This window comes from Oncorhynchus nerka, linkage group LG26, assembly GCF_034236695.1.
Source record: "Oncorhynchus nerka isolate Pitt River linkage group LG26, Oner_Uvic_2.0, whole genome shotgun sequence".
Classification (NCBI taxonomy): domain Eukaryota; kingdom Metazoa; phylum Chordata; class Actinopteri; order Salmoniformes; family Salmonidae; genus Oncorhynchus; species Oncorhynchus nerka.
In genome coordinates this window covers 15,788,743-15,810,479 of record NC_088421.1, presented here as the reverse complement: position 1 = coordinate 15,810,479, position 21,737 = coordinate 15,788,743, and the positions used below count along the sequence as shown (strand labels likewise).

At 41.4% G+C, this 21,737-nt stretch overlaps 1 protein-coding gene, 1 long non-coding RNA gene and 1 pseudogene across 3 annotated transcripts; 1 reads left to right on the top strand and 2 right to left on the bottom strand.

Moving 5' to 3' along the window:
* Positions 1-243: 243 nt before the first annotated feature.
* Positions 244-9,269, bottom strand: LOC115110534 (transmembrane protein 106B-like; annotated as a pseudogene).
* A 22-nt stretch (positions 9,270-9,291) lies between these two features.
* On the top strand, positions 9,292-17,738 carry LOC115110536 (uncharacterized). The gene is made up of 3 exons (XR_003860644.2): positions 9,292-9,373; positions 16,706-16,795; positions 16,909-17,738. It is a non-coding gene; the product is annotated as an uncharacterized LOC115110536 (long non-coding RNA).
* On the bottom strand, positions 9,711-21,716 carry LOC115110532 (next to BRCA1 gene 1 protein-like). 2 transcript variants are annotated; one of them, XM_029636279.2, is made up of 19 exons: positions 21,462-21,716; positions 19,121-19,183; positions 19,002-19,020; positions 18,874-18,896; positions 18,536-18,721; positions 17,300-17,377; positions 16,951-17,147; positions 16,500-16,625; positions 16,014-16,217; positions 15,647-15,806; positions 15,235-15,504; positions 14,880-15,087; positions 14,459-14,746; positions 14,202-14,363; positions 13,660-14,077; positions 13,456-13,538; positions 12,992-13,067; positions 12,717-12,813; positions 9,711-12,499 (listed from the first exon to the last, which is right to left on the bottom strand). In XM_029636279.2, the coding sequence occupies exons 1-19, from the start codon at positions 21,561-21,563 to the stop codon at positions 12,326-12,328; spliced, it is 2,934 nt and encodes a 977-aa protein (XP_029492139.1). In that variant the 5' UTR covers positions 21,564-21,716; the 3' UTR covers positions 9,711-12,325. The 2 variants fall into 2 exon arrangements, 1 of the variants encoding a protein (XP_029492139.1); XR_003860643.2 differs by having other exon boundaries at positions 12,415-12,499; positions 12,969-13,067.
* Positions 21,717-21,737: the final 21 nt, after the last annotated feature.

Below are 21,737 nucleotides of genomic sequence, written 5' to 3'. Positions count from 1 at the left end.
CTTTTGTCCATACAGTACTCCCAGCAGTGGTGAAGAACGTCTGCTAAATGACTTAAATGTAAATGTATATCCAGTCATTGGTGAAGAAGACTAATATGGACTGCACCCAACTATCAAGGCAACTTTCTGTGCAACTTCAGCACCACTCACTGGCCATTTCAAAGTACGACACCCTTGAATCATGTGACCAAACAAGGAAGGTGGAATCACAAAGCCTGAAAAAAAAGAAGGTATTTTAAAGTATTCAATACTGTATTCTATTATTTATTTCACTGATCTGACAAACGTGAAAACAATGCACTAAAACCATTCATTCAAGGAATAAAGGAAGTAAAGATTGAGTATTTGAACAGGGCACAGAAAACATTGCCATGATTATGCTGTAGTGCAAGAACAAGGGAGTAAATTAGTTCGCTTCCACATTCCCAAAAAAAACTGTGGTGACACTACTAGTCCATGTGGATTCCTAACAACCTTTCCCCCCACCCCAATAATCGCATTTCAGTGACACATAAAAACCATAGGTGAATTCATATCCAGATCTTGTTATAGCTGTTAGAATTTGCATACAATGAGAGATTATGGTTTAACATAGAAATGTGTGGTCTGTAGTCAATCCCAATGGTGTACAAATCAAAGACAGAACTGTAATTCCGATGTTATGCCATAGAAAAGTTCTAAATGGTCTACCACAGTCATTATGTGAGCAATGCTACATAGTTGTATGCATACATTTAAGAATACTAAATGGTTTTACCTACTTTAACAAATTAAAACGCATACAAAAGTAATTTACTTGTTTGTAGAAGTGCTGTTTTATAAGAAATTATGCAAAAATATAATACCTAAATTACTCCTTCAAAACTGTGTGCAAATTTGTAGTCCACTCAAGTCTTTCAGTTTCTTTGAAGACAAAACAGAGTAGCCTTCAGTAGGATGTGGCAAAAAAAGTCATTTTCACAGCGCAGAGCCTCCAACCACAGCAATGACCCTACTTAAAAAGCAAGTGCTACAGAGGTGCATAGGGAAGACAAACATAACATTTCAGAGCTTTAATTTTAATTTCAAGCGCCACATTTTTGTAGTTTCTTTCTTCCCCATAACTTGAGGGACATTTGCATTTTTTCAAGAAAAAAAAATGGCTTTTGACCACACTGTTCACCTCATGGCCTACTTCTCAGTCATCCCGCCATTCATGGAGCCCTTGGTCTCAGGGTGTAGGGTTGATGAGGTGGGGTGTTGTGGTGTTAGACCCACAGTCGATGTATTCAAACGTGTCCAGGAAAGCTGCTCAAAGTGGGCCAGGTAGTAAACAGTCATTGACATCCTGAGGGAGGAGGATGGTTACAGATTATACAGTTTTTCATCTATTATTTATCAAATGTAACGATAATATATGTAATTGTACCAGATTTTAGTCAGCCAGCTATCAAGGTTTCCTAACCATAGCCATGAAATAAACTCTCCCTTGAGCCATCACTGTAAAAACTGGGCCAAGTTAACAAGCAATACAGCCCTTTTATATCCCTTCCTCAGATTTGAACCACTGATAAGAAATAAATTAGGTTAGTCGCTGACCCCATTGGTTTACTAGGTGGGCGAAGTTGTGTTGGTTTATCAACAAAAGATTTAGTCATGAATTATGGTATTACATTTTTTACACTAAACACAGACTCAACATGATTCATTGTTCATTGTTGAATATATGCATTATAATCTAAATGGCTAATCTGTGGGAGCAAAGCTACATTTGAGGGGCGTTTTACCCATACCAACTGACTGGGCACATACTCACTGAAGATGGACAAATAACGTATGGATCTTGATCGTAGATTTCTTGCAGTAATTGCTGGGAAAGAGAGAAAATAATGAATACCTTCAGGATTTCCTTATGAAAGATATGATTTCAAAAACAACCCACTGGGCACAAACTCATTGAATTAGTGCTGTTTCAACGTAATTTGACAACGTATTGTGACGTGGAATCTGTGGAAAATACATTGATTTGAAAAGTCAGCAACTGTTGTTTTGAGGGTGAAATTTCAACCACAGGATTATGTATGCCATCATGGTAACCACATTTGAGACATTGTATAAAATGTTGAATTTGTACCTTTAAAAACAACAGACATCCAACGTTATATCCACTATCAGAAAAAAAACTATAGGCTGGGCAGCACCTCCTACTGAAGAATTCATCCATCTACAGCTACCCTTGAGTCTCCCATCCAGAGTTTTAACCAAGCCCAGCCCAGTTTAACTATGCAATTTGTCATTGGTAATAGTCAATGTGCTATCGTCAATATTATTATTTAAAACTAAATAAATTCACTGTTGCTATCGAAGTCATTCCAAAAGGTAGGTTTAACAGAGTAAATTCAAATGTGATCATACTTTATCACTTATCTTTAATGATGCTATTTAGGCCTATAAAGCATTTGCAAAGTCATCAGCTGTTTAAAATCAACCCAGAATGAATCTAAAAATAGACAACAAAATAGGCCTAGCGTTTCAAGCACTGGTTGACTTCAAATCTAATGAGGAGATGCACCTTCTGCTTGACAGTTCCATCTGTGCCAATGACTTAGGCTGACTTTAATTCCAATTGTATAATCTCCATCTTAACCAAAAAGTTCAAGTTTGATTTGATCCTATTCTTTATTTAAAGTGCATTTAAAGTTTAATTTAATTGCATTCTTTAATGTAGATTTTTGGTTGAGATGGCTTCATGAATACAACATAAAACGGTTAATTTGTAGACAAACTGGAATTAAAACCAGACTTCAGTGGCAGTCAGTGGCACAGATGGAACTATCCAAGCAGAAGATTCAAATCTTCAAACATTTACATTTGAAACCAACCGAACACAATTCAATATCACTTTTGAAATACAATAGACTATTAACTTGTCGACAAGTTAACAAAATGCTAGGTTGGATGCCGTCTCCAACCGATCTAAAAAATAGAAAAGTTAAAGTCTAGAGCACCACAGTTGAGGTGTCATAATACCTATGAATGGGAAAAATTAATGGTGGAAAAACCACAGGGAATTTTTAGAAACACTGCAAACAAGGGCTGTTTCTCGTGTAGGCTTACCCTGGCATGACCATGTAAATCTCTTGGACAAGGTGACTTTAATCAATAAAGTCGCCACTATTTAATCAGATTCGAAAACGCTAATTAGCATCAAAGTATACATCATGCAAAACTACAAAACCCTGCAGGCTCCTGCGCGTCATCTCTAGCTGACACCTTTGCTAACAGGTAGTGTCAATTTAAAACTTGCACAAGAAAGTTAAAAGAATTCAGGTTTCAAAATGTAGCCAATATATTAATTACTACATTTAGATCGTTAATCCAGAGATTCTTACCTTTGCCTCGATTTGGCAATCTCATCCAGATCACAGCATTTGTAGTTCTACATGTTAGCCACATTAGGATTTCACTTTTTAGGGGTCACCTAGTCCTAGAGACTACACGTTTATCAAAAAGATCATGCCAGGGTAAGCCTACACCAAACACAGCCCTTATTTGAAGTGTTTCTAAAATCCCCTATGGGAAAAATGTGTGGTGGAAAACGATTGGAACCATTTCCTTGCTTGACTGCTGGGTTTTATGGACTAAGCCAGTGGCTCGGATGGAACTAGCCAAGCAGTAGATCCAGGTAACTGCCAAAATAATGGAAACACTTGCGTAAACAAGAGATAAAAAAGTATATTGAAAGCAGATGCTTCCACATAGGTTTTGACTAGCCATGGCTATCTATGCCCAATATGATGATAAGTCCCCCATCCACAGGGCACGAGTGGTCACTGAATGGTTTGAGGAGCATGAAAACGAGGTGAACCACATGCCGTGGCCATATCAGTAAGCAGATTTCAACCCAATTAAAACACTTATGGGAGATTCTGGAGCCCCGGAGACTGCATTTTCCAACATCAACAATACACCAAATTATGGAATTTCTCATGGAAGAAAGTGTTGCATTCCCATAGAGTTTCAGACACTTGTAGAATCTATGCCAAGGTGCATTGAAGCTGTTCTGGCCCATCACCCTATTATGACACTAGGTTGGCGGTTCAATGATTTTGGCAGTTACCCATACCTCTCCTTTAAAATGCTGATATTTGGTTGTGTTGTCAACCAAACAATTCAATATTACTTTTGTAATACAGTAAATTACTTAAAGTTAAGGCTCTCTTACAAGTGAATGTAACATTCAACACTAAAATGAGTAACATATCCAAGACCACATTGAGGACACTAACTATACATTTCTTTATGTAACCATATAAAGTCTGCATGTTCAAAAAGCACGCACAGGTCTGTGGAGATCTTCACAATTTCTGTAATCTGTGCAGAATATCAGTTGCACCATTTACTTTTAATGTAATCTCAACTGTAATCTAGGCCATTTGGTTCTGCTTTTAGAAGAAGTGCAGTGAAAACAATCTGTTTCATAAATAAACAAAATATGACATTGCATTCCCATTTGAACTTTGCTAGGTTTTTAAAATGGTTGAAAGCAGTGAGACATTTGGGGTGATGACGACAACCAAAAATCTGATCGTTTCTCCATTGGTTGTGCTTTTAGATGGTTGAAAGCATAGTGATAATACATTGGAAATTCATCTAACTTTTAGCTGTCTTTTTGAGTGGGTGAATATAGGTTGTAATCTCATTGATCAAGATGTTAGCCAAATTTTAACCAAGTACCCACGTTGAAATGACATTGTGTGCCCAGTGGGAATGCTTTTGACTTCTTTCAGTCCAGAGGCACTTTCATTTTGTGAATAGGAATTGCTACTGCTAGTGACAATTAGCCTGCAACACATGGAGGAAATGGAGAGGAATTGCACATGCCAGTGCTCCCAGCTAAGCAGGTTCTGATAGTTTATGTACTTTTGGAAGACAAATACTTAATCAATCTGTTCAAACATTTGACAATCATGCCTCAGACTTACTCCAAATACAAAACACATTTCCAGTTTTGCTTTGTCTTTATACATTATTCAAAACAACTAGCCAAGAAAATGGCAGAGAATAACTGTCTGTAGAGCGCACAAAATCAATTCTCACATTTACAGCGAATGAGTTACTTTCATTACATTACTTTCACATGACAACATGCCACAATCAAAATAAGCTTAACTGTACAGCACAACTAAATTAAAAGGACTGCGTCACTATATTGTAAGTGTGTTACCATGGCACTTTGTAACCAAACAGCCACAAAAGCAGCTTTATATCTCACTACTGACTCGATGGAAGATTCAGCACCAGACATAGAATAACCTTGGTTAAATTTGTACTTACTTCAGACCCTCCTCCACTAGCGTGACAGGAATCTCAAAGGCAAACTGTCAAGGGAAATAAGGAAGAGCGTTAGTGAGTCAAATAACAATACTTAGAGGCTTACAGAAGCGAACATTTCTGCAGTATAGCAGTTGGTAATGAGGGGAGGTGCTCACCGTTTTGTCCGTGAGTGGTTTGACAGTGGTGACATTTTTCATATCAGCCTTGCCCACAACAGTTTTATCAAAAAGAGCCTGCACTGTCAAGTTGTAGGCCTGAACTGTAAAAAAGTTGTCATTGGTAATATTCAGGATGTTCTGTGATGGGAGAGAGACAAGGCGATTATTACATTCATAGCCCAGACATAAACTGACTGTGTAGTATATGAATGAATAAGGCCAATGAGGTCTCACCGTGATGTTCATTTGGACAGTGGTCGGGGTGAAGTAAACATAGACAGACTTGACAGCCACAGGTGAGAGGATGACACTGCGAGGAAACAAGAAGAAGAGGACCAGCGAGCTGACCAGCAGGCACAGCGTCACCGACACAGTGACATACAACTTCCTGTATGGGGACATGATATGTACAAGTTGAGTATTGATTGAAGACCCAGCGCAGCAAGAATGGCTGCATTGCATTGGCCATTTTAACATACCGCAAGCGTTTTCATGCAGTATACACAAACACACCTCAATATGTTTGTGTGTTTGATATCATATTGTACAACAGCTGATGAAATTAACACTGTAAAAGTGTGCTTTTTTTTTTGCTGGTTGAAAATGCAATCTACACAGGATATTCTAATCAGCAGGTTTGCATGGGCAGAAGTTTTAGATTTCCATGGTGACATCACCATGCAGTTAGTAGTAGAGGTCGACCGATTAATCGGAATGGCTGATGAATTAGGACCGATTTCAAGTTTTCATAAAAATCAGAAATCTGTATTTTTGGGCGCAGATTTTATTTTTATTTTTAATTAATACCTTTATTTGACTAGGCAAGTCAGTTAAGAACACATTCTTATTTTCAATGACGGCCTAGGAACGGTGGGTTAACTGCCTTGTTCAGGGGCAGAATGACAGATTTTCACCTTATCAGCTCGGGGGATCCAATCTTGCAACCTTACAGTTAACTTAGTCCAACGCAATAACGACCTGCCTCTCTTGTTGCACTCCACAAGGAGACTGCCTGTTGCGCGAATGCAGTAAGCCAAGGAAAGATGCTAGCTAGCATTAAACCTATCTTATAAAAAACAATCAATCATAATCACTAGTTAACTACACATGGTTGATGAAATTTCTAGATATTATCTAGCATGTCCTGCGTTGCATATAATCTAACTGAGCATACAAGCATCTGACTGAGCAGTGGTAGGCAGAAGCAGGCGCGTAAACATTCATTCAAACAGCACTTTCGTGCATTTTGTGCGTCAAGCATTGCGCTGTTTATTTTCATTTACCCCCCCTCCCCCTGAAAAGATTTAGATGCACTACTGTTCCACTGGAGGTCATAAGGTGAATGCACCAATTTGTAAGTCGCTCTGGATAAGAGCGTCTGCTAAATGACTTAAATGTAAATGTAAATGTTTATGACTCCGGAGATGAGGCTGGTGTAACCGAAGTAAAATGGCTAGCTAGTTAGCACGCACTAATAGCGTTTCAAACGTCACTCGCTCCGAGCCTTCTAGTAGTTGTTCCCCTTGCTCTGCATGGGTAACGCTGCTTCGATGGTGGCTGTTGCTGTCGTTGTGTTGCTGGTTCGAACCCAGGGAGGAGCGAGGAGAGGGACGAAGCCATACTGTTACACTGGTAATACTAAAGTGCCAACAAGAACATTCAATAGTCAAAGGTATATGAAATACAAATGGTATAGAGGGAAATAGTCCTATAATAACTACAACCTAAAACTTCTTACCTGGGAATATTGAAGACTCATGTTAAAAGGAACCACCAGCTTTCATATATTCTCATGTTCTGAGCAAGGAACTGAACCGTTAGCTTTCTTACATAGGACATTTTGCACTTTTACTTTCTTCTCCAACACTTTGTTTTTGCATTATTTAAACCAAATTGAACATGTTTCATTATTTACTTGAGGATAAATTGATTTTATTGATGTATTATATTAAGTTAAAATAAGTGTTCATTCAGTATTGTTGTAATTGTCATTATTACAAAAAAATAATAATAATGTATATATTTTTAAATCGGCATCGGCTTTTTTGGTCGTCCAATAATCGGAATTGAAAAATCATAAAATCGGTCGACCTCCAGTTAGTAGACCAATAACAAAAAGCTCCAAAACTCTGCAAATAACAGCCAGTTTTCCTCTCTTCAGTTATGCTGCATTCAACTGCTAACTTGCTAACTGGTTGGAATCAGCAAGTCGGGAGTTCCGACTAGCATGTGAACGTGGCATACGACCACGTTGCTATAGAAAGTCAGCTAAAAAGCTTATTAATGGAAATCTATTACAGTAATTTAATTCATTGTTACCCAGAAATTATTTTGGGGAAAAAAATGGCTTCATTGCATTGGCCATTTTAACATACCACAAGCGTTTTCATGCAGTATACACAAAACACACCTAGATACAGATGCCCACTCACAGAACACCTCTACACACCATAGACTTAAAATACCTTCTAAATGATGCATGTAGGTAATAAAACAATTGTTGCTGTAAAACGCAACATGGTCTTACGTGTGTTGTGGTTTCAGCCTCTGATCGGAGCAGGGGATCACTGCCACCAATTTGCTCTCCTGGCCTCGTGGGATGCGGCCCGTGCCCTGGCAGGTTGGGCAGTCCAGTGTTTCCTCAGAGTGTCTCCTGTTAGAGGTCTTTCTCCTGTCCTGCTGGGGTACGATGCCCTGCTCATCATTCTCACTGGGTTGACTGGAACCAGCTCCCATGCCTGCTAAAGAGTCATACATACAGGTAACTGCCAAAATAACGGAAACACCAATATCAGGTGTCTTAATAGGGCATTGGGCCACTACGAATCACCAGAACAACTTCAATGCACCTTGGCATAGATTCTACAAGTGCCTGGAACTCTATTGGAGGCATGTAACATCATTCTTCCACAAGAAATGTCATAATTTGGTGTTCTGTTGGTGGTGGTGGAAAACACTATCAGACGCTGTTCCAGAATCTCCCATAAGTGTTCAATTGTGTTGAGATTTGGTTACTGACACACACACACCTGTGGGGACATATTTGACTCCCCTTCAAAATCCTATTTTCCCTAACCATAACCTCAAAGTCACTGAGCTCTCTTCTTCTAGCCAAAATAATAGGCAACTGGGGATTTTTTTATATGACCCTAAGCATGATGGGATGTTAATTGCTCAATTAACTCAGGAACCACACCTGTGTGGAAGCATCTGCTTTCAATATACTTTGTATCCCTCTTTTACTTTGGAAGTTACCTGTAATGTTAGTTGCTTCACATCAATATAATGATACTTTACTATGTGATATTTGTGACGACAAAGGATTATATTCTGTGTATGTGCTTTGCTGTCTTGGTGTATTTCACAATGGAGATGATCTTAAATGTATACAATTATACGATGTTTCATTATCTTCGCAGACACCGAACCAATTAGATCGAAGTCGGCCTTGTCCATACATCAGACAACACCTTATGTGAATTAATTCTACAATTTAGCAAATAACCGATGGCGAACGTTAGTTTTATTCTAAACAGAAATCTGACTACGCATTTACAACACTCCGCATACAAGTCTTGTGATGAGTTTCGTTTCTCTGCCACCCCTGAAGAAAACAACTTGTTGCACTGTTTACTTGCCTTGTTTTTGGAAGTGTCACGATTTATAAAGACGGTGCCGTCGTCAAGATTATCTGTAATTTAACTCCACACCATATGCTTCACAGCAGTCGTGAAAATGGTCTAATATTCTTCTTATGTTGGTCACATACTCACTGACCAGTGGCGCAATTTCCTAACCAGATGAGGATGACGCAGCGTAATTTTGCTGCCACCCACAGGAAATAATTAAAGCGGCTATATGTAGCTTTTTGTGGAACACCACCAAATTCACATAGAAAGGTGAGTTCTAGATCTGTAATTTTCATTGAAAGAAATCTAAGAAGCGGTAGATGTGTTTTATTTTTATGCTTCACGTGATTGTTTTATTTTTGAGTCTTTTACTTTGTACACCAGCTTCAAACAGCTGAATATACAATATTTTGGGTTATAGAAAATATTTAAGTGGTTTAGATGGTACAATTTATTTTACACTGCACTTGCTCGTTTAGTCAAACTGAAATTAGACAAATGTTAGCAACCAGAAAATGGCAAAACAATATCCGCATAGTGCATCTTTTAATAGGTTGCCTACTAAATGTGTTTTTTTAAACAGTCAAATAAATACATTGATTCCTGGTTATGTATGTGAGCATTTTAAATGTGTTTTATTTAGCCTTATTCAAATAAGTGACATTAAGTGTAGTGACTTTTATTAGAGACAGATATTTGTACATCACAGGTAGCCTATGTATTTTAATTGCCTGGAAACCCAACATTGAATTCTAGGTAGGCAGAAATGAGCGTTTGAATCTCTACAAGCCAAAATGTTGAATAAAATAGTTTTTATGTACTTTGCCGGTTGTCTGTGTAGTTGGTCCTTTTGGTGGAAGGAATGTGAGACAATATCCACAGGAAAGTAGAATTACATTCAGATTTCTATCACCTGAAGCGTCCGCAAAACCATGTAAACACGTGCACGAGCTCGGCAAGTAATGCATATATTTTTATCATGTGTGCATGCTGGTAAAGTACATTAAAATATAATTTTATTCAACATTCTGGCTTGTAGAGGTCGTGAGTATAAACTTTTCCTGATTCATATGCTAAATTCTGCCCGACCTAGAATGCAATGCAATTCAATGTCAAGGTTCCAGGCAAGTCCTAAGTGCAACACAGAAAGAGTTCAGACAAACTGCACATTATCCCTCCCCAAAAACTTTTGAGTTCTCATTCTTCACCCTCTATGAAAATATCATGCCCATATATGGAAGTTATGAATGTTTCAAGTACATGTATGGAGAAATGTATGAATCGCATGGTTTCTGACCTCCATTAACCTGCCATAATTTCTGACATATGTGGGAAAAGCTTACTTTAATTTGAATTCAAAAGACCACAATCCTTATTGTCCTTGAATTCAGTTTCTCCTTGACACCCTAAAAGTTGCCTCATAAGTGGTAATAAATCAGACACCATCACCTGGTAGGACTGTACATTTGAGTCATTTAGCAGACACATCCTTTGGTAAGACAAACCCTAAGAACCATTAAGACTACGCTATACCAAAATAGGGTTGTTTTCATAGGGGTTTTGTACTAATGATTTTTACCAATATCCATTTGCTACATTATATGACTGGCCACTAATTATTTTTCACAATGCTCACAACCCTGTCAAGTTCCCCTTAGTGTACAAGACTTAAGCAAACCTTTCCAGTATCTTTTCTTCAAATATAAACATATTAGAACAGTGGGAATTCAAGCACAATGACATGAACAAGCTTCAACCAGAAGAACATAGGCAAATCTTCCTTCACATTTCCAAAACAGCCCTCAAGCAATCAAGTCTAAAATCAAAAATATTTTAACAAAGATTACCTCCTAGGATTACCTGAAACACGTTAGCATTTCCATATTGGAAAATAATAAGTATTTCAAACTTGTTACATACTGCTTGATTTCAGTTTTGAAAGAACTTGACGTACATTTTTTAAAAGAATGATACTAAGTGGAAAAAATGATACCAAGTTTAAAGAATGATACCAAGTGGAACGAGTCAATGCTTTTGATATATCATGATCACCAGGCCCCCTGTATGGTTCTGAAAATAACCCCCCTCCCTCTGAGGACAATATAGAGCAGATTGAAGACATTTTGTAAAGGAGGTTAATTCATTTCTTGATAAATAAAATACCTTCAACAGGATCTTAAAAATTATAACGTCCTTTACTTCTTGAGCAGCTAGTCTTTTGGGTTTGCATCAATATTTGTCTTCCATGTGCAACAAAAAAAACTATTTGTATATTATATTTACATGATTATTTTTAAACCCAAATATACTCCTAGTTAAGAATGGTGATTAAATTACCCTCTCAAAATGCACCATCAATGTAATGGTCCTCATTTAAAAAATACTTCATGTGTACACCATTACGCACAAATATCCATAGCATGTTGTCAGCCATGGCACGACATCACAGAAAGTAGGGGAATGAATAAGACACACATCATATGTCTACAGTATGCTGATACTTTGAACAGTTGAGCTGAGAAAGGTTTAAGCATGTGGGTGTGTGTGTGTTTAATTGCTGTGATCTGAAAGAAGCATAGCATTCTCCAACACTGACAGTCATTCACGCTTGGAACGAGGACCTGACGTGTCCACTATTCAAACACTCTATGATGTTGATTAACGTCATACAATGTTGGCTATTGCCACAGCTTATCATTTGGTAAGACCTATATGGTTCTGGCTCTGTGATAAATAGTACACCCAACACACCTTCAGCTAAACGTACACATACTGAAACTCTTGTTGAATATACCTGGTCTATGGCTGCATATTCAGCCTGTATTCCAATCAATGACTTCAAGGGTGAGTATACTGTTTAACAGGAATGGCTCGGCGATAGCAACTTGTGATATGTTTGCCATTTGTTACCACAGCAATGAAAGTGTTCTCCTGGAAAGAGTAGACCACCTCATCCATCCCCCTTCAGTCTCCCCTTTCCTACGCAAAAGCTAACAGCCAGAAACAGACATGTTAAATTAATCTACAAACATACATACATACGTACAGTAGCTATTTGATAGTCTAAATATCCCAAAGTCCGTGGGAATGTCTCTTTAGGTCATAATCAGGATATCTCCTGTCAACTTGGGCCAAATCTAAGAGAGGAAGGAGAGACAAGAGGTCAAGGCAGCAGAGGTTACACCCATGACACCACCCCAGCCCCTCCTCCTCCCTCTCTCCTCAGTAGCGGGTGGAGTACCAGTCATTGTCGGTCATCTGGACCAGTTCATTGACCACGTCCAGCAGGTTGTAGTTGTGTTTCTTCAGCAGCCGCTGGTTGAGCGGCCGGTCACCAAAGCCCATCTCCACCAGCACCCCCATCATGGTGTCCTGGGTGGCTCCATCCACTGGGGGCTGCAGGAAGGACAGTATACTGTTTAAAATACACCTAGATACTAACTTGACTCTGATAGTCAGTAATGACATGCTAAAATAGCCGTACGATGGTGGCATTCCAGTTTGATGTCTCAACCACCATGTTAATATGATATAGAAATCTTCTGAGATTGCAAAAAGGATGACCTTGAATGCCATCATTAATAGCACTGTAGGAAGTGAATGGAGGACTGACCTGCACTGGGCCAGGCTGCCCAGTGAACAGAGCCTTGTAGGCGGATGCTGCGACAGACAGGGCTCCTTTCACCAGGCCTCCAGTGATGCCTGGGTGCCTAGAAGGAACAAGACCGACAGAGAGGGCCAGGGATTGAGTCTTACTGACACCATTTTGTTTCTGGCCAGCCAACACGAACATCATTAAATTGACGTTCCACTTTAACAATCTCTTTAACAAGAGATCTCGGAAAATATTAGCATCTGAACTGACTGAGTTGCACATCAGGGTCCCACCTAGGGTCTTCGGAGTTGTCTTCTGAGTCACCAGAAGCAGATGGGCTGTCTGGTTGGCTGTCTGGCTGCTTGGAACCTTTCAGACACAACCACAGAGATGACTGGTTGGTTATGTTCTGGGATAAGGATATACCGATATGATCATATGGATAAGTTGTAGAGCTCTAGAGGAGAGTGTATAGAAGGTGCTCTTTGACAAGAATGACTCCAAGCAGACCTCTCCTCCAGTCATTGATCTAGTGCTTAGTACTTGTGTTTGTTAGAACCAAGCAGACATTGTACATTCGATATTACCGCTGAATGATCAGACAGCAAAAAAGGCACTGCAGCAAGCAGAAAACATTATTACTGTTAGGGCATTGTCGTCAGTTAGGCCCAACTGCCTTCATGTGACGAGCAAAAACGCTTTGTTTCCTTTAGTTGCTGGAACTACTGTTCAGTATGTGACCATGTGTGTTCCTTACCATCCTCGGACTCTCCCTGCTGGTAGACCTCAGTCCTGTCCAGGGACTCTGCTGCTGCCTTGGTCTGATCATTGCCGTCTAGGCTGAAGACAACACCAACAATATACGTCTACATTTTGGAACATCTCAGCAATTTAGCACTGTCAAAGTGTGTAATAGCACTATAAACCTATTTCCAAGCACAGCTGGCCCATGGTTTCTCACCTGGGTGTAAGAGCTGAGTTGAGCCGAGGGGGTGCCACCACCACAGGGGTTAGGGGCACGGCGTCCAACGTCTGGGAGGTGCACAGCATATCGTTGGCGCTGCTGGAGCCTGAAATGGTCTCTTCTGCTTCATCTTGCTCCCCCTCGGGAGTGGTACGGCCCTGGCTGTCAGGGTCTGTGGGCGTGTCGGGGGTATGTCCAGGCTGGGAGAGGGCGGAAATGTACATGGACTCTCCCAGCGGGCGGCTGGTGTCGAAGCAGTCAGGGAGGATGATGATGTAATCCTCGGATGAGGCCGAGGAGGAACGGCTGCGGGCTCCCCTGTTCCCCTCTGTCAACTCTCCTTTATCTTCGCCCTTGTCTTTGTCCCCTCTGGCATCCATGCAGATGCTCTCGATGTCTGACTCCAGTCCCTCATCTGCAAACAGTCAAACTATTTAATTGTTGTTTTTTACCTGACAAGAGGGCCCAGATTTGAGCTCAAGTGGTATTTATCAACCAATCAACTAATTGAAAACAGGTGGATAAGTTGGGCCAATCACCTGGCATCATCAGCTCTGGTATAGCCAGCTGGGGTGGTGCTAGGGCTGGGGCCACGGGGGATATGTCCCGGGTTTTCTCTGACCTCACCTCCAAACGCTTCTCAACACCTTTCCCTTTAAGAGAAGAGGAGGCGGAGCCACCTTGGGCTGCTGGGCGGACCACTGTGAAGATCAGGGAAAGGAATTTTGGTTACACAATGTTATGGACCTCTGGTATTAACGTAGGCTTCATATGGAACTAATTAATAAAAACTCACCTTTGCCGGGGCAGTTCCCACACAGGGGTGTGTGGTCTGGGGCCTCCTCCAGTGTGAGCGAGCGCATCACCGTCTCACACACAAACTGAGTCCCGCTCATATCGTCCTCTCCCTCCTCCTGGGCTGGAACCCGGCCCCCCTCCGCCCCTGGCACCAGGCCCTGAGACGGCTGGATGCTTGTGACTCCCTGGGCCTGATGGGCCTCTGCTTCCTCCTGGATCAACCGCAGGGTGGGCTTCTCCTGCAGGGGACCGTCATGGGGCAATGGGGATATGCACGGGGTCATATCTGTGTGGGAGAGAGAGAGAGAGAGAGAGAGAGAGAGAGAAATTCAGAAAAAGAGACGGAGAGACCCTAAGTGCAGTCAACTGATTAGGAACACCCTGCAGATTTAGCATGTGAATAGCAATGGAAGGTTTACCTGCTGGGGTGTTGTTGGGCACGCTCTCTATTTCCTGAACAATGTTGATGTCCAGCAGCTCAAAGGAGAGTAAGTCCTGGGCTGTGAGCAGGTCCACAGAAGGAATGTAGTATTCTCGTTCGCCTTGGTCCACTGACATGAGTGCTTGATCCCTAGAGGCTGCAGCACAAGACTTCCCACCCTTACCTGTGGAGAGGGGGTTCTTCCCCTGTAGAGCACCAGCAGATCAAAACAAATGTTACCCAGACAGAATACACACTGAGATTACTACCATATTTTCCAGAGAACTACAGCATTGTATAGCAGTTTGGGATTGGCCACTGAGAACCAAAGTCAAGAGGGTGGGTGGACTTGCCTGTGGGGTGACGCAGGGCGACACCAGCACGCCATCTGCCATCATGGCTGCAGGGGCCAGGGGGTCCACCACAATGCTGCACCAGACGCGAGGGCCAAACTGCTCCCCACCATGTGCCAGACGCCAGTGGGAGGTGTATGAGCCTTCTAGGGCCGGGGCGCATAGGGCCACGCTTACTACGCCCACCTGACCTGGCTGCAGGAAAGGCACAGCCACCTCACGCCAGCGGTCACCCGACGCCACCGCCAGATTCCCCCACATGAACTTCAGCTGAGAATGAGATGGGGGTAGAGGGGGGGGAACATAACATTGACAGTCTAACTCTCATCGTCGTGTCCTCTCTTTCTGCTAAGATTACTGTGGCTGTCAATGGTAACCTCAGATAATGTGCATCCTCAGCCCATAATAGTACCTTGGTTTCAGAGCTCCAGCTCACGCTGCCAGTGTTTCTCATCTTCCAGTACTTGATGAACCTGGTTCCCGGGCGAAGACGAGTCCCATCAGGCAGGTTCTCGTCCAGGAACAGGGCCGTCATGGCTGGCACCACCAGAGGGCATGGCCGCTTGGGACGCCTGCGGGACAAAGCGCCAAAATACACTATTAATCATCTCTCTCCAAAGCACAATTCTCTCTGTCCTTTCCCTCCATTTGACAGCAGTCTAACTAGAGACAAGACCTGTGCCTCTCACTGATTTGACCTCAAGATATACTGAATACCAAGTCTTGCAAGCAGTATCTACTTTCATCTAATTTTGGTGAACTGTCCCTTTAAGACATACTCCGGGCTGTTGGCCTGGGTGGCCCTGGGTTGGAGCAGGACGGGGGAGGAGCTCCCGTCGCCAGCGGCACTCCACTGCAGGCCCCTCCTTTCCATCTTCAGCTGCTTCCTGATCTCCTTTACCTCCGCCTTCAGCTGACGCTTCTCAGCCTTCAGACGCTGCTTCTCCGCCTTCCGGAAGCTCCGGTCCCCTCGCCGGTAGAACCTGGGGACGAGATAGGGAAGGGAAGAGTGCAAGGGTTTCTGATTGGCCATCATAGGACAGATACAGTTCTGACAACTTTCTGATGACAATGATCATTGTAGGATTGAAAATTACAAATACAAAACAACCACCAAAATGGAGAGTAATTTCTCATATCAAACCGTAGCAGCCCCCTAAACAAGAATTAATTAACATTGTCACCCCATAAGCATTAAATGAGGTTCCAAAAACAGAATATATGTAACTGTTACAATATGTAATATTTTCCAACCCTGGTCTTACCTGCTGTGGTCTGGGGCTGGCGAGCCGTGCTCAGGGATGGAGAGGGGTGTTCTGGCTCTCACCAGGTTGTGGCTGGGGTCATGGGAGAAGCTGCAGGGCTCACACAGTGTGCAGGACGTACACACACTGGGGAAAAGAAACCAGACATTCAGGGAGCGGCACACCAAACAAAGGCCCTTCTGATTGTTTTAAACTGATCTTCTTAGGTTTCGCATACTGAAGAAATGGAAATGACAACTGATCGAAGGAATTTGTTTTGGAGCAACACAATGTATGTTGGAGGCACTAAATTAAAAGTAAGTGTGAGTAGGCTATTTACAAAAACATGTAAGAAATATCTAATTACATTGGTGTTTATTTACCTTTACTCACATTTTAACTAATTCACATTTGTCAATGTCCTCCCTAGTCTCTCTCGGAGCCACCTCTCTTCTCCTCCTCCCCTTCTCACCTGCACTGGTATCCTCCCCCAGCGGTCTGGCCCCGACAGCTGCTGCAGGCAGGGGTGGAACTAGGACCCCCAGGCAGGGTGGAGGAGGTCACCTCAGGGATCTGGGCCTCAGCCCCAATGGGCTTGTGGATGCAGCACTGGCCCGAGAACTCCCGACAGATCTTCTCCACTGCCTCCCTCACTACTTGGTCTTTGAACTGGATGACAAGAGTTTGGGTTACTGGTTAGCTTAATTTCATCTATAAAATATACACATACAACCATATACATTTTAAGGTTAAGTGGTATGATTCTAAATAGTACATTCATTGAAGATAAAACCACAGTAATTTCCAAATCATCTCCTCACCTTCTCCATGTAAGATGTAAACCATGCTGGAGGTGTCTTATCTTCCTCTTTGGTCCCCTTTAGTTCTTTCATGATCACCTTGGAAACCAAAGTAGAAACACATTGGTGAGGAATCAGACAATTAAGCCATATTTATTTTAGGACACACAATGACTTAGTTTGGTCTTTACTTGTATTAAATGATTACCTAATGACACAAAAGCTCATTCAATTTGAAAGAATTCGCTTTATAAAGTAATAGTGCTGAGCAATAAGTACTTCGAGGTCGATTAGATTATAAAAACAACATTAAATACACTATGCATTATGTGGGTTGAATGCTGTAACACAGACTAAAGGAATTCATAAAAATCCCATGAAGGTAGTGACTGCCCATTACTGCTTATCAACCATAATTTATTCACTGAATTTTAATAAAATATTTCAGTTGTTGTGTATATTACATTTGTTTTATTTGATTACTTTATTATTTCAAGTCATCTCTTCTCTATAGAGCTGCTGCCTATGCAGTCTGACAACATCTAAAAATGGAGTTATTGAAAGTAAATAAGGCATACTTTTATGACTGCTAAATAGATTGTGTATTTTCTGGTAGAGGTACCTCACGAAGCAACAGTTGCTCTCTATATCACCCCACGCAATGGATTATGGTCATTGTAGTTAATTACCACATTGTATGCGCTAAACTATGTCGAATATGGGCCATTCGGAATCTTCAACTCCCTTCTACATCACACAGTTCAGGCTGGATCTATTTTATCTCTAGAGAAACTGTGAGATGTGCGCATTGAGCGAAATGGAAGTGCACAAACGAATGAAATGGAATTCAAATAAATATATATATATATATATATATATATATATAACCTTTCTTTTTGTACCTTTATTTAACTAGGCAAGTCAGTTAAGAACAAATTCTTATATTACAATGACGGCCTACCCCAGCAAAACCCTCCCCTAACCGGGACGACACTGGGCCAATTGTGCGCCGCCCTATGGGACTCACGATCACGGCCAGTTGTGATACAGCCCAGGATCGAACCTGGGTCTGTAGTGACGCCTCTAGCACTGCGAGGCTGTGCCTTGGACCGCTGCACTACTCAGTCCCTATAATTTAACCAACATCGGTCAATTAGTTGTTTAAAAACCGAAACATAACCAAAATGTTGGTTAATGGCTCAGCACTATTAGGTAGGAAGTATACAGTAGTGTGCATATCTATAGCTCTGTCCTTACCATGCCCTGTTCGGGGACAGCAGCCTGGACCTTCCGGCTCACCACCTGAGCCAGGGTTGGGCAGTGCTGTGGGGGACGGAACCCTCTCTTGGGCTCCCCTCCACTGGCCTTGGCCGGCACACGCGTGGGCTGACCCCTGGTCTCATACACATTCATGTGTAGCCGGTTCCCTTGCCTGGATGCACTCTGAAATAAACAGAGTAATGATGGTTAATCTATTGCTTTGTTACTTGAAGGCATATTTTGGATCCTGCCTCAGGTAACAGTTCCACTTCACTTGAAAATTGTCATCATAAGGCCTAAGCAGGGACAGGAGTCAGATTTAAGTTACCACCTACCTTTAATGCCTCCTCATACTCCACTAGAAGAGGAAAAATATAATTATTGGACATGTTACATTGAACAACTAATATTATGTTTGATACAAAACATAACACAATATTATGTTTGGTGCTTTACTACTCACTTTGGCTGTTTATGGATACCTGAAACACAAAACGGAAAGGTATTGCAACAACATTGTAATAGCATTATATTACCATTCCCAACAAATTAACATTGCTGTAATTCTTTGCTCTCACTCACCTCCTCATTCTCCTCATCAAAATAAGTAACCTGTAGATTACACAGGCCAAAGGACCTTTTCACCTGTAGACAAAAGACACAATCTATAAACCAACCAGTGTATTACATGACTTACCAAGCTGTTTCTCAAACAAAGGACAGGCGCCTCCAAATGACATAAAAGTGATCATTTCAAGGAGAGCCAAAAAGCAATCATGTTATCACGATTATATTTATGCTATGCCGTAGTATCCCATATTTGCTAATTGAATGAACAATCAGGGCTATGATGTAGCATATGATGCCTGAAAGGAAAATTGACTGGTCTCCTTGAAGGCAATGCCATGGCAACATGGAGACACAATGGCAATTTCAATGAGGATGAACTCTGTGACTGGACAGTGGAGTGACAATGGAGTCTGAGCTTGCTGCTGCCAGGAGATTCAGACGAAAACAGTCTCATAAGCTCTCCTTATTGGAAAACCAACAACTGGCATCCACCATTCACCTTGCACTCACTGAAATTAAGATTTCCCATTTTACTGTGGGAAGAGAATGAATTCAGCCCACTGCAAGATATTTTATTGGCTCGCTTTGGAAAGTGACACATCTTGGCACAAGGGGATGTTGTCAGATGAAGAGGCTTGGCTCAAATGTTTATTTTGACATCATATGGCTGGGCTGTTAAACCCTGGAGTGAGAGACGGAAGCCTCAAGTGTCATAAGCCAGACTCGCCCTCAAATCAATACCCTCCACATACTGACGCCAAATAGAGTACAGTACTAACACGAACCAAGCTATCATAGGCGAGTAATATGTTATATTATTGTATTTATGAAAAGGAAATGAGAACCGCAGAGAACTAGCAACATTAACTGTAGCATGCAGTGTAGCCCTCCATCTCAATAGCCTGACTTGTCAATAAAGTGTCACTGGGGTAAATATGAATTAATCCCAAAATGATGCAACTGAATAATAGATGATAATGGGGCATTTTATTTTTTTACCTTTATTTAACTAGGCAAGTCAGTTAAGAACAAATTATTATTTACAATGATGGCCTACCAAAAGGCCGCCTGCGGGGATGGGGCTGGGATTATTTAATTGTTTTATTTTAAAATATAGGACAAAAGACACATCACGACGAGACAACACAACACCACATAAAGAGAGACCTAAGACAACATAGCATGGCAGCAACACATGACAACATAGCATGGTAGCAACACAACATGACAACATGGTAGCAGCATAAAACAGTACAAACATGATTGGGCACAGACAATAGCACAAAGGGCAAAAAGGTAGAGACAACAATACATCACGCAAAGCAGCCACAAACGTTAGTAAGATTGTCCATGAGTAGATAGGTTCTGCTTGTAGTCTATTTTGACAGCCACGGATTCAAGCGCTCATATCAAGACTGTCACTGGTCTTCCTTACTGTTGTTGTTACCATTGACATGTCATATGTCATATGGAATGAACTGCAACAACAACAAAAATTCACTAAAGCTGGAGACTTACCTCCCTCACTAGCTTTAAGCACCAGCTGTCAGAGCAGCTCACAGATCACTGCACCTGTACATAGCCCATCCAATCAACCTCATCCCCATACTGTATTTATTTATCTTGCTCCTTTGCACCCAGGTATCTCCACTTGCACATTCATCTTCTGCACATTCTACCATTCCAGTGTTTAATTGCTATATTGTAATTACTTCACCACCATGGCCTATTTATTGCCTTACCTCTCTTATCCTACCTCATTTGCACATACTGTATATAGATTTGTATACTGTATTACTGATTGTATGTTTATTCCGTGTGTAACTCCGTGTTGTTGTATGTGTCGAAATGCTTTGCTTTATCTTGGCCAGGTCGCAGTTGCAAATGAGAACTTGTTCTCAACTACCTGGTTAAATAAAGGTGAAATAAAAATGTTTACTCATCTACGTGGATGCCCTCTGCAGGGCAGGCAACAAATTAATGTCTAATGTATCTTCAGAAAAATGTAGGCCTATTGTAATATATACACTTTTATAAATAGCAGCGCCTCTTATTTTAGCATTGATCGATATTATGTTGTTGCGACTGGGATGTTGTTGTAGTACTGATATTCTGTTCGTTTAGATCGCTGGCTACTGTAACTACTAGCCAACGTTAGGCCCTAAATGGTTCAATACTGGATTGTCATAGCTAGAACAATGTTCTCAACTACAGGGTATCAATCATTTATACAAGGTATACAACATTTAGCAAATAAGCGGCCGACGATCGATGGTTGATAGCTTTAGTTTCAGTAAAGGTATGCCAAGATGAATGCTGCTATGAAAACACCAGCGTCGTTATAATTGCTTACCATGGCCTCCATTGACTCCCAACTCTTCGTCTCCGAACCTGACAGGAGAAAATTCTTCGCATTCCCCCTGAAATTCACCTTCAAATTGATGTAGAAGTCCATTGCTCCTTGTTTCTATGAATTAAAACATATCAAGGAAAACACAAATTAATCACTATTGCCGAGATAAATACAGATAGTCTGCCTTTATGGTATGTGACTTATTCGGATGAGGCGTCTTTTCTGTTTACATCATCAGCTATGTAAACACACCCATATGATCACGTGACAGAAACG

What these genes read in the sequence shown, in the direction of transcription:
- LOC115110532 (XM_029636279.2), bottom strand. Translation starts at nt 21,563, where the DNA reads ATGGACTTCTACATCAATTTGAAGGTGAATTTCAGGGGGAATGCGAAG. An exon ending in GGGAGTCAATGGAGGCCATG is followed by an intron (nt 19,184 to 21,461) that starts GTAAGCAATTAT and finishes TTTTGTCTACAG; the next exon opens with GTGAAAAGGTCCTTTGGCCT. An exon ending in GCTGGAGCTCTGAAACCAAG is followed by an intron (nt 15,505 to 15,646) that starts GTACTATTATGG and finishes TCTCATTCTCAG; the next exon opens with CTGAAGTTCATGTGGGGGAA.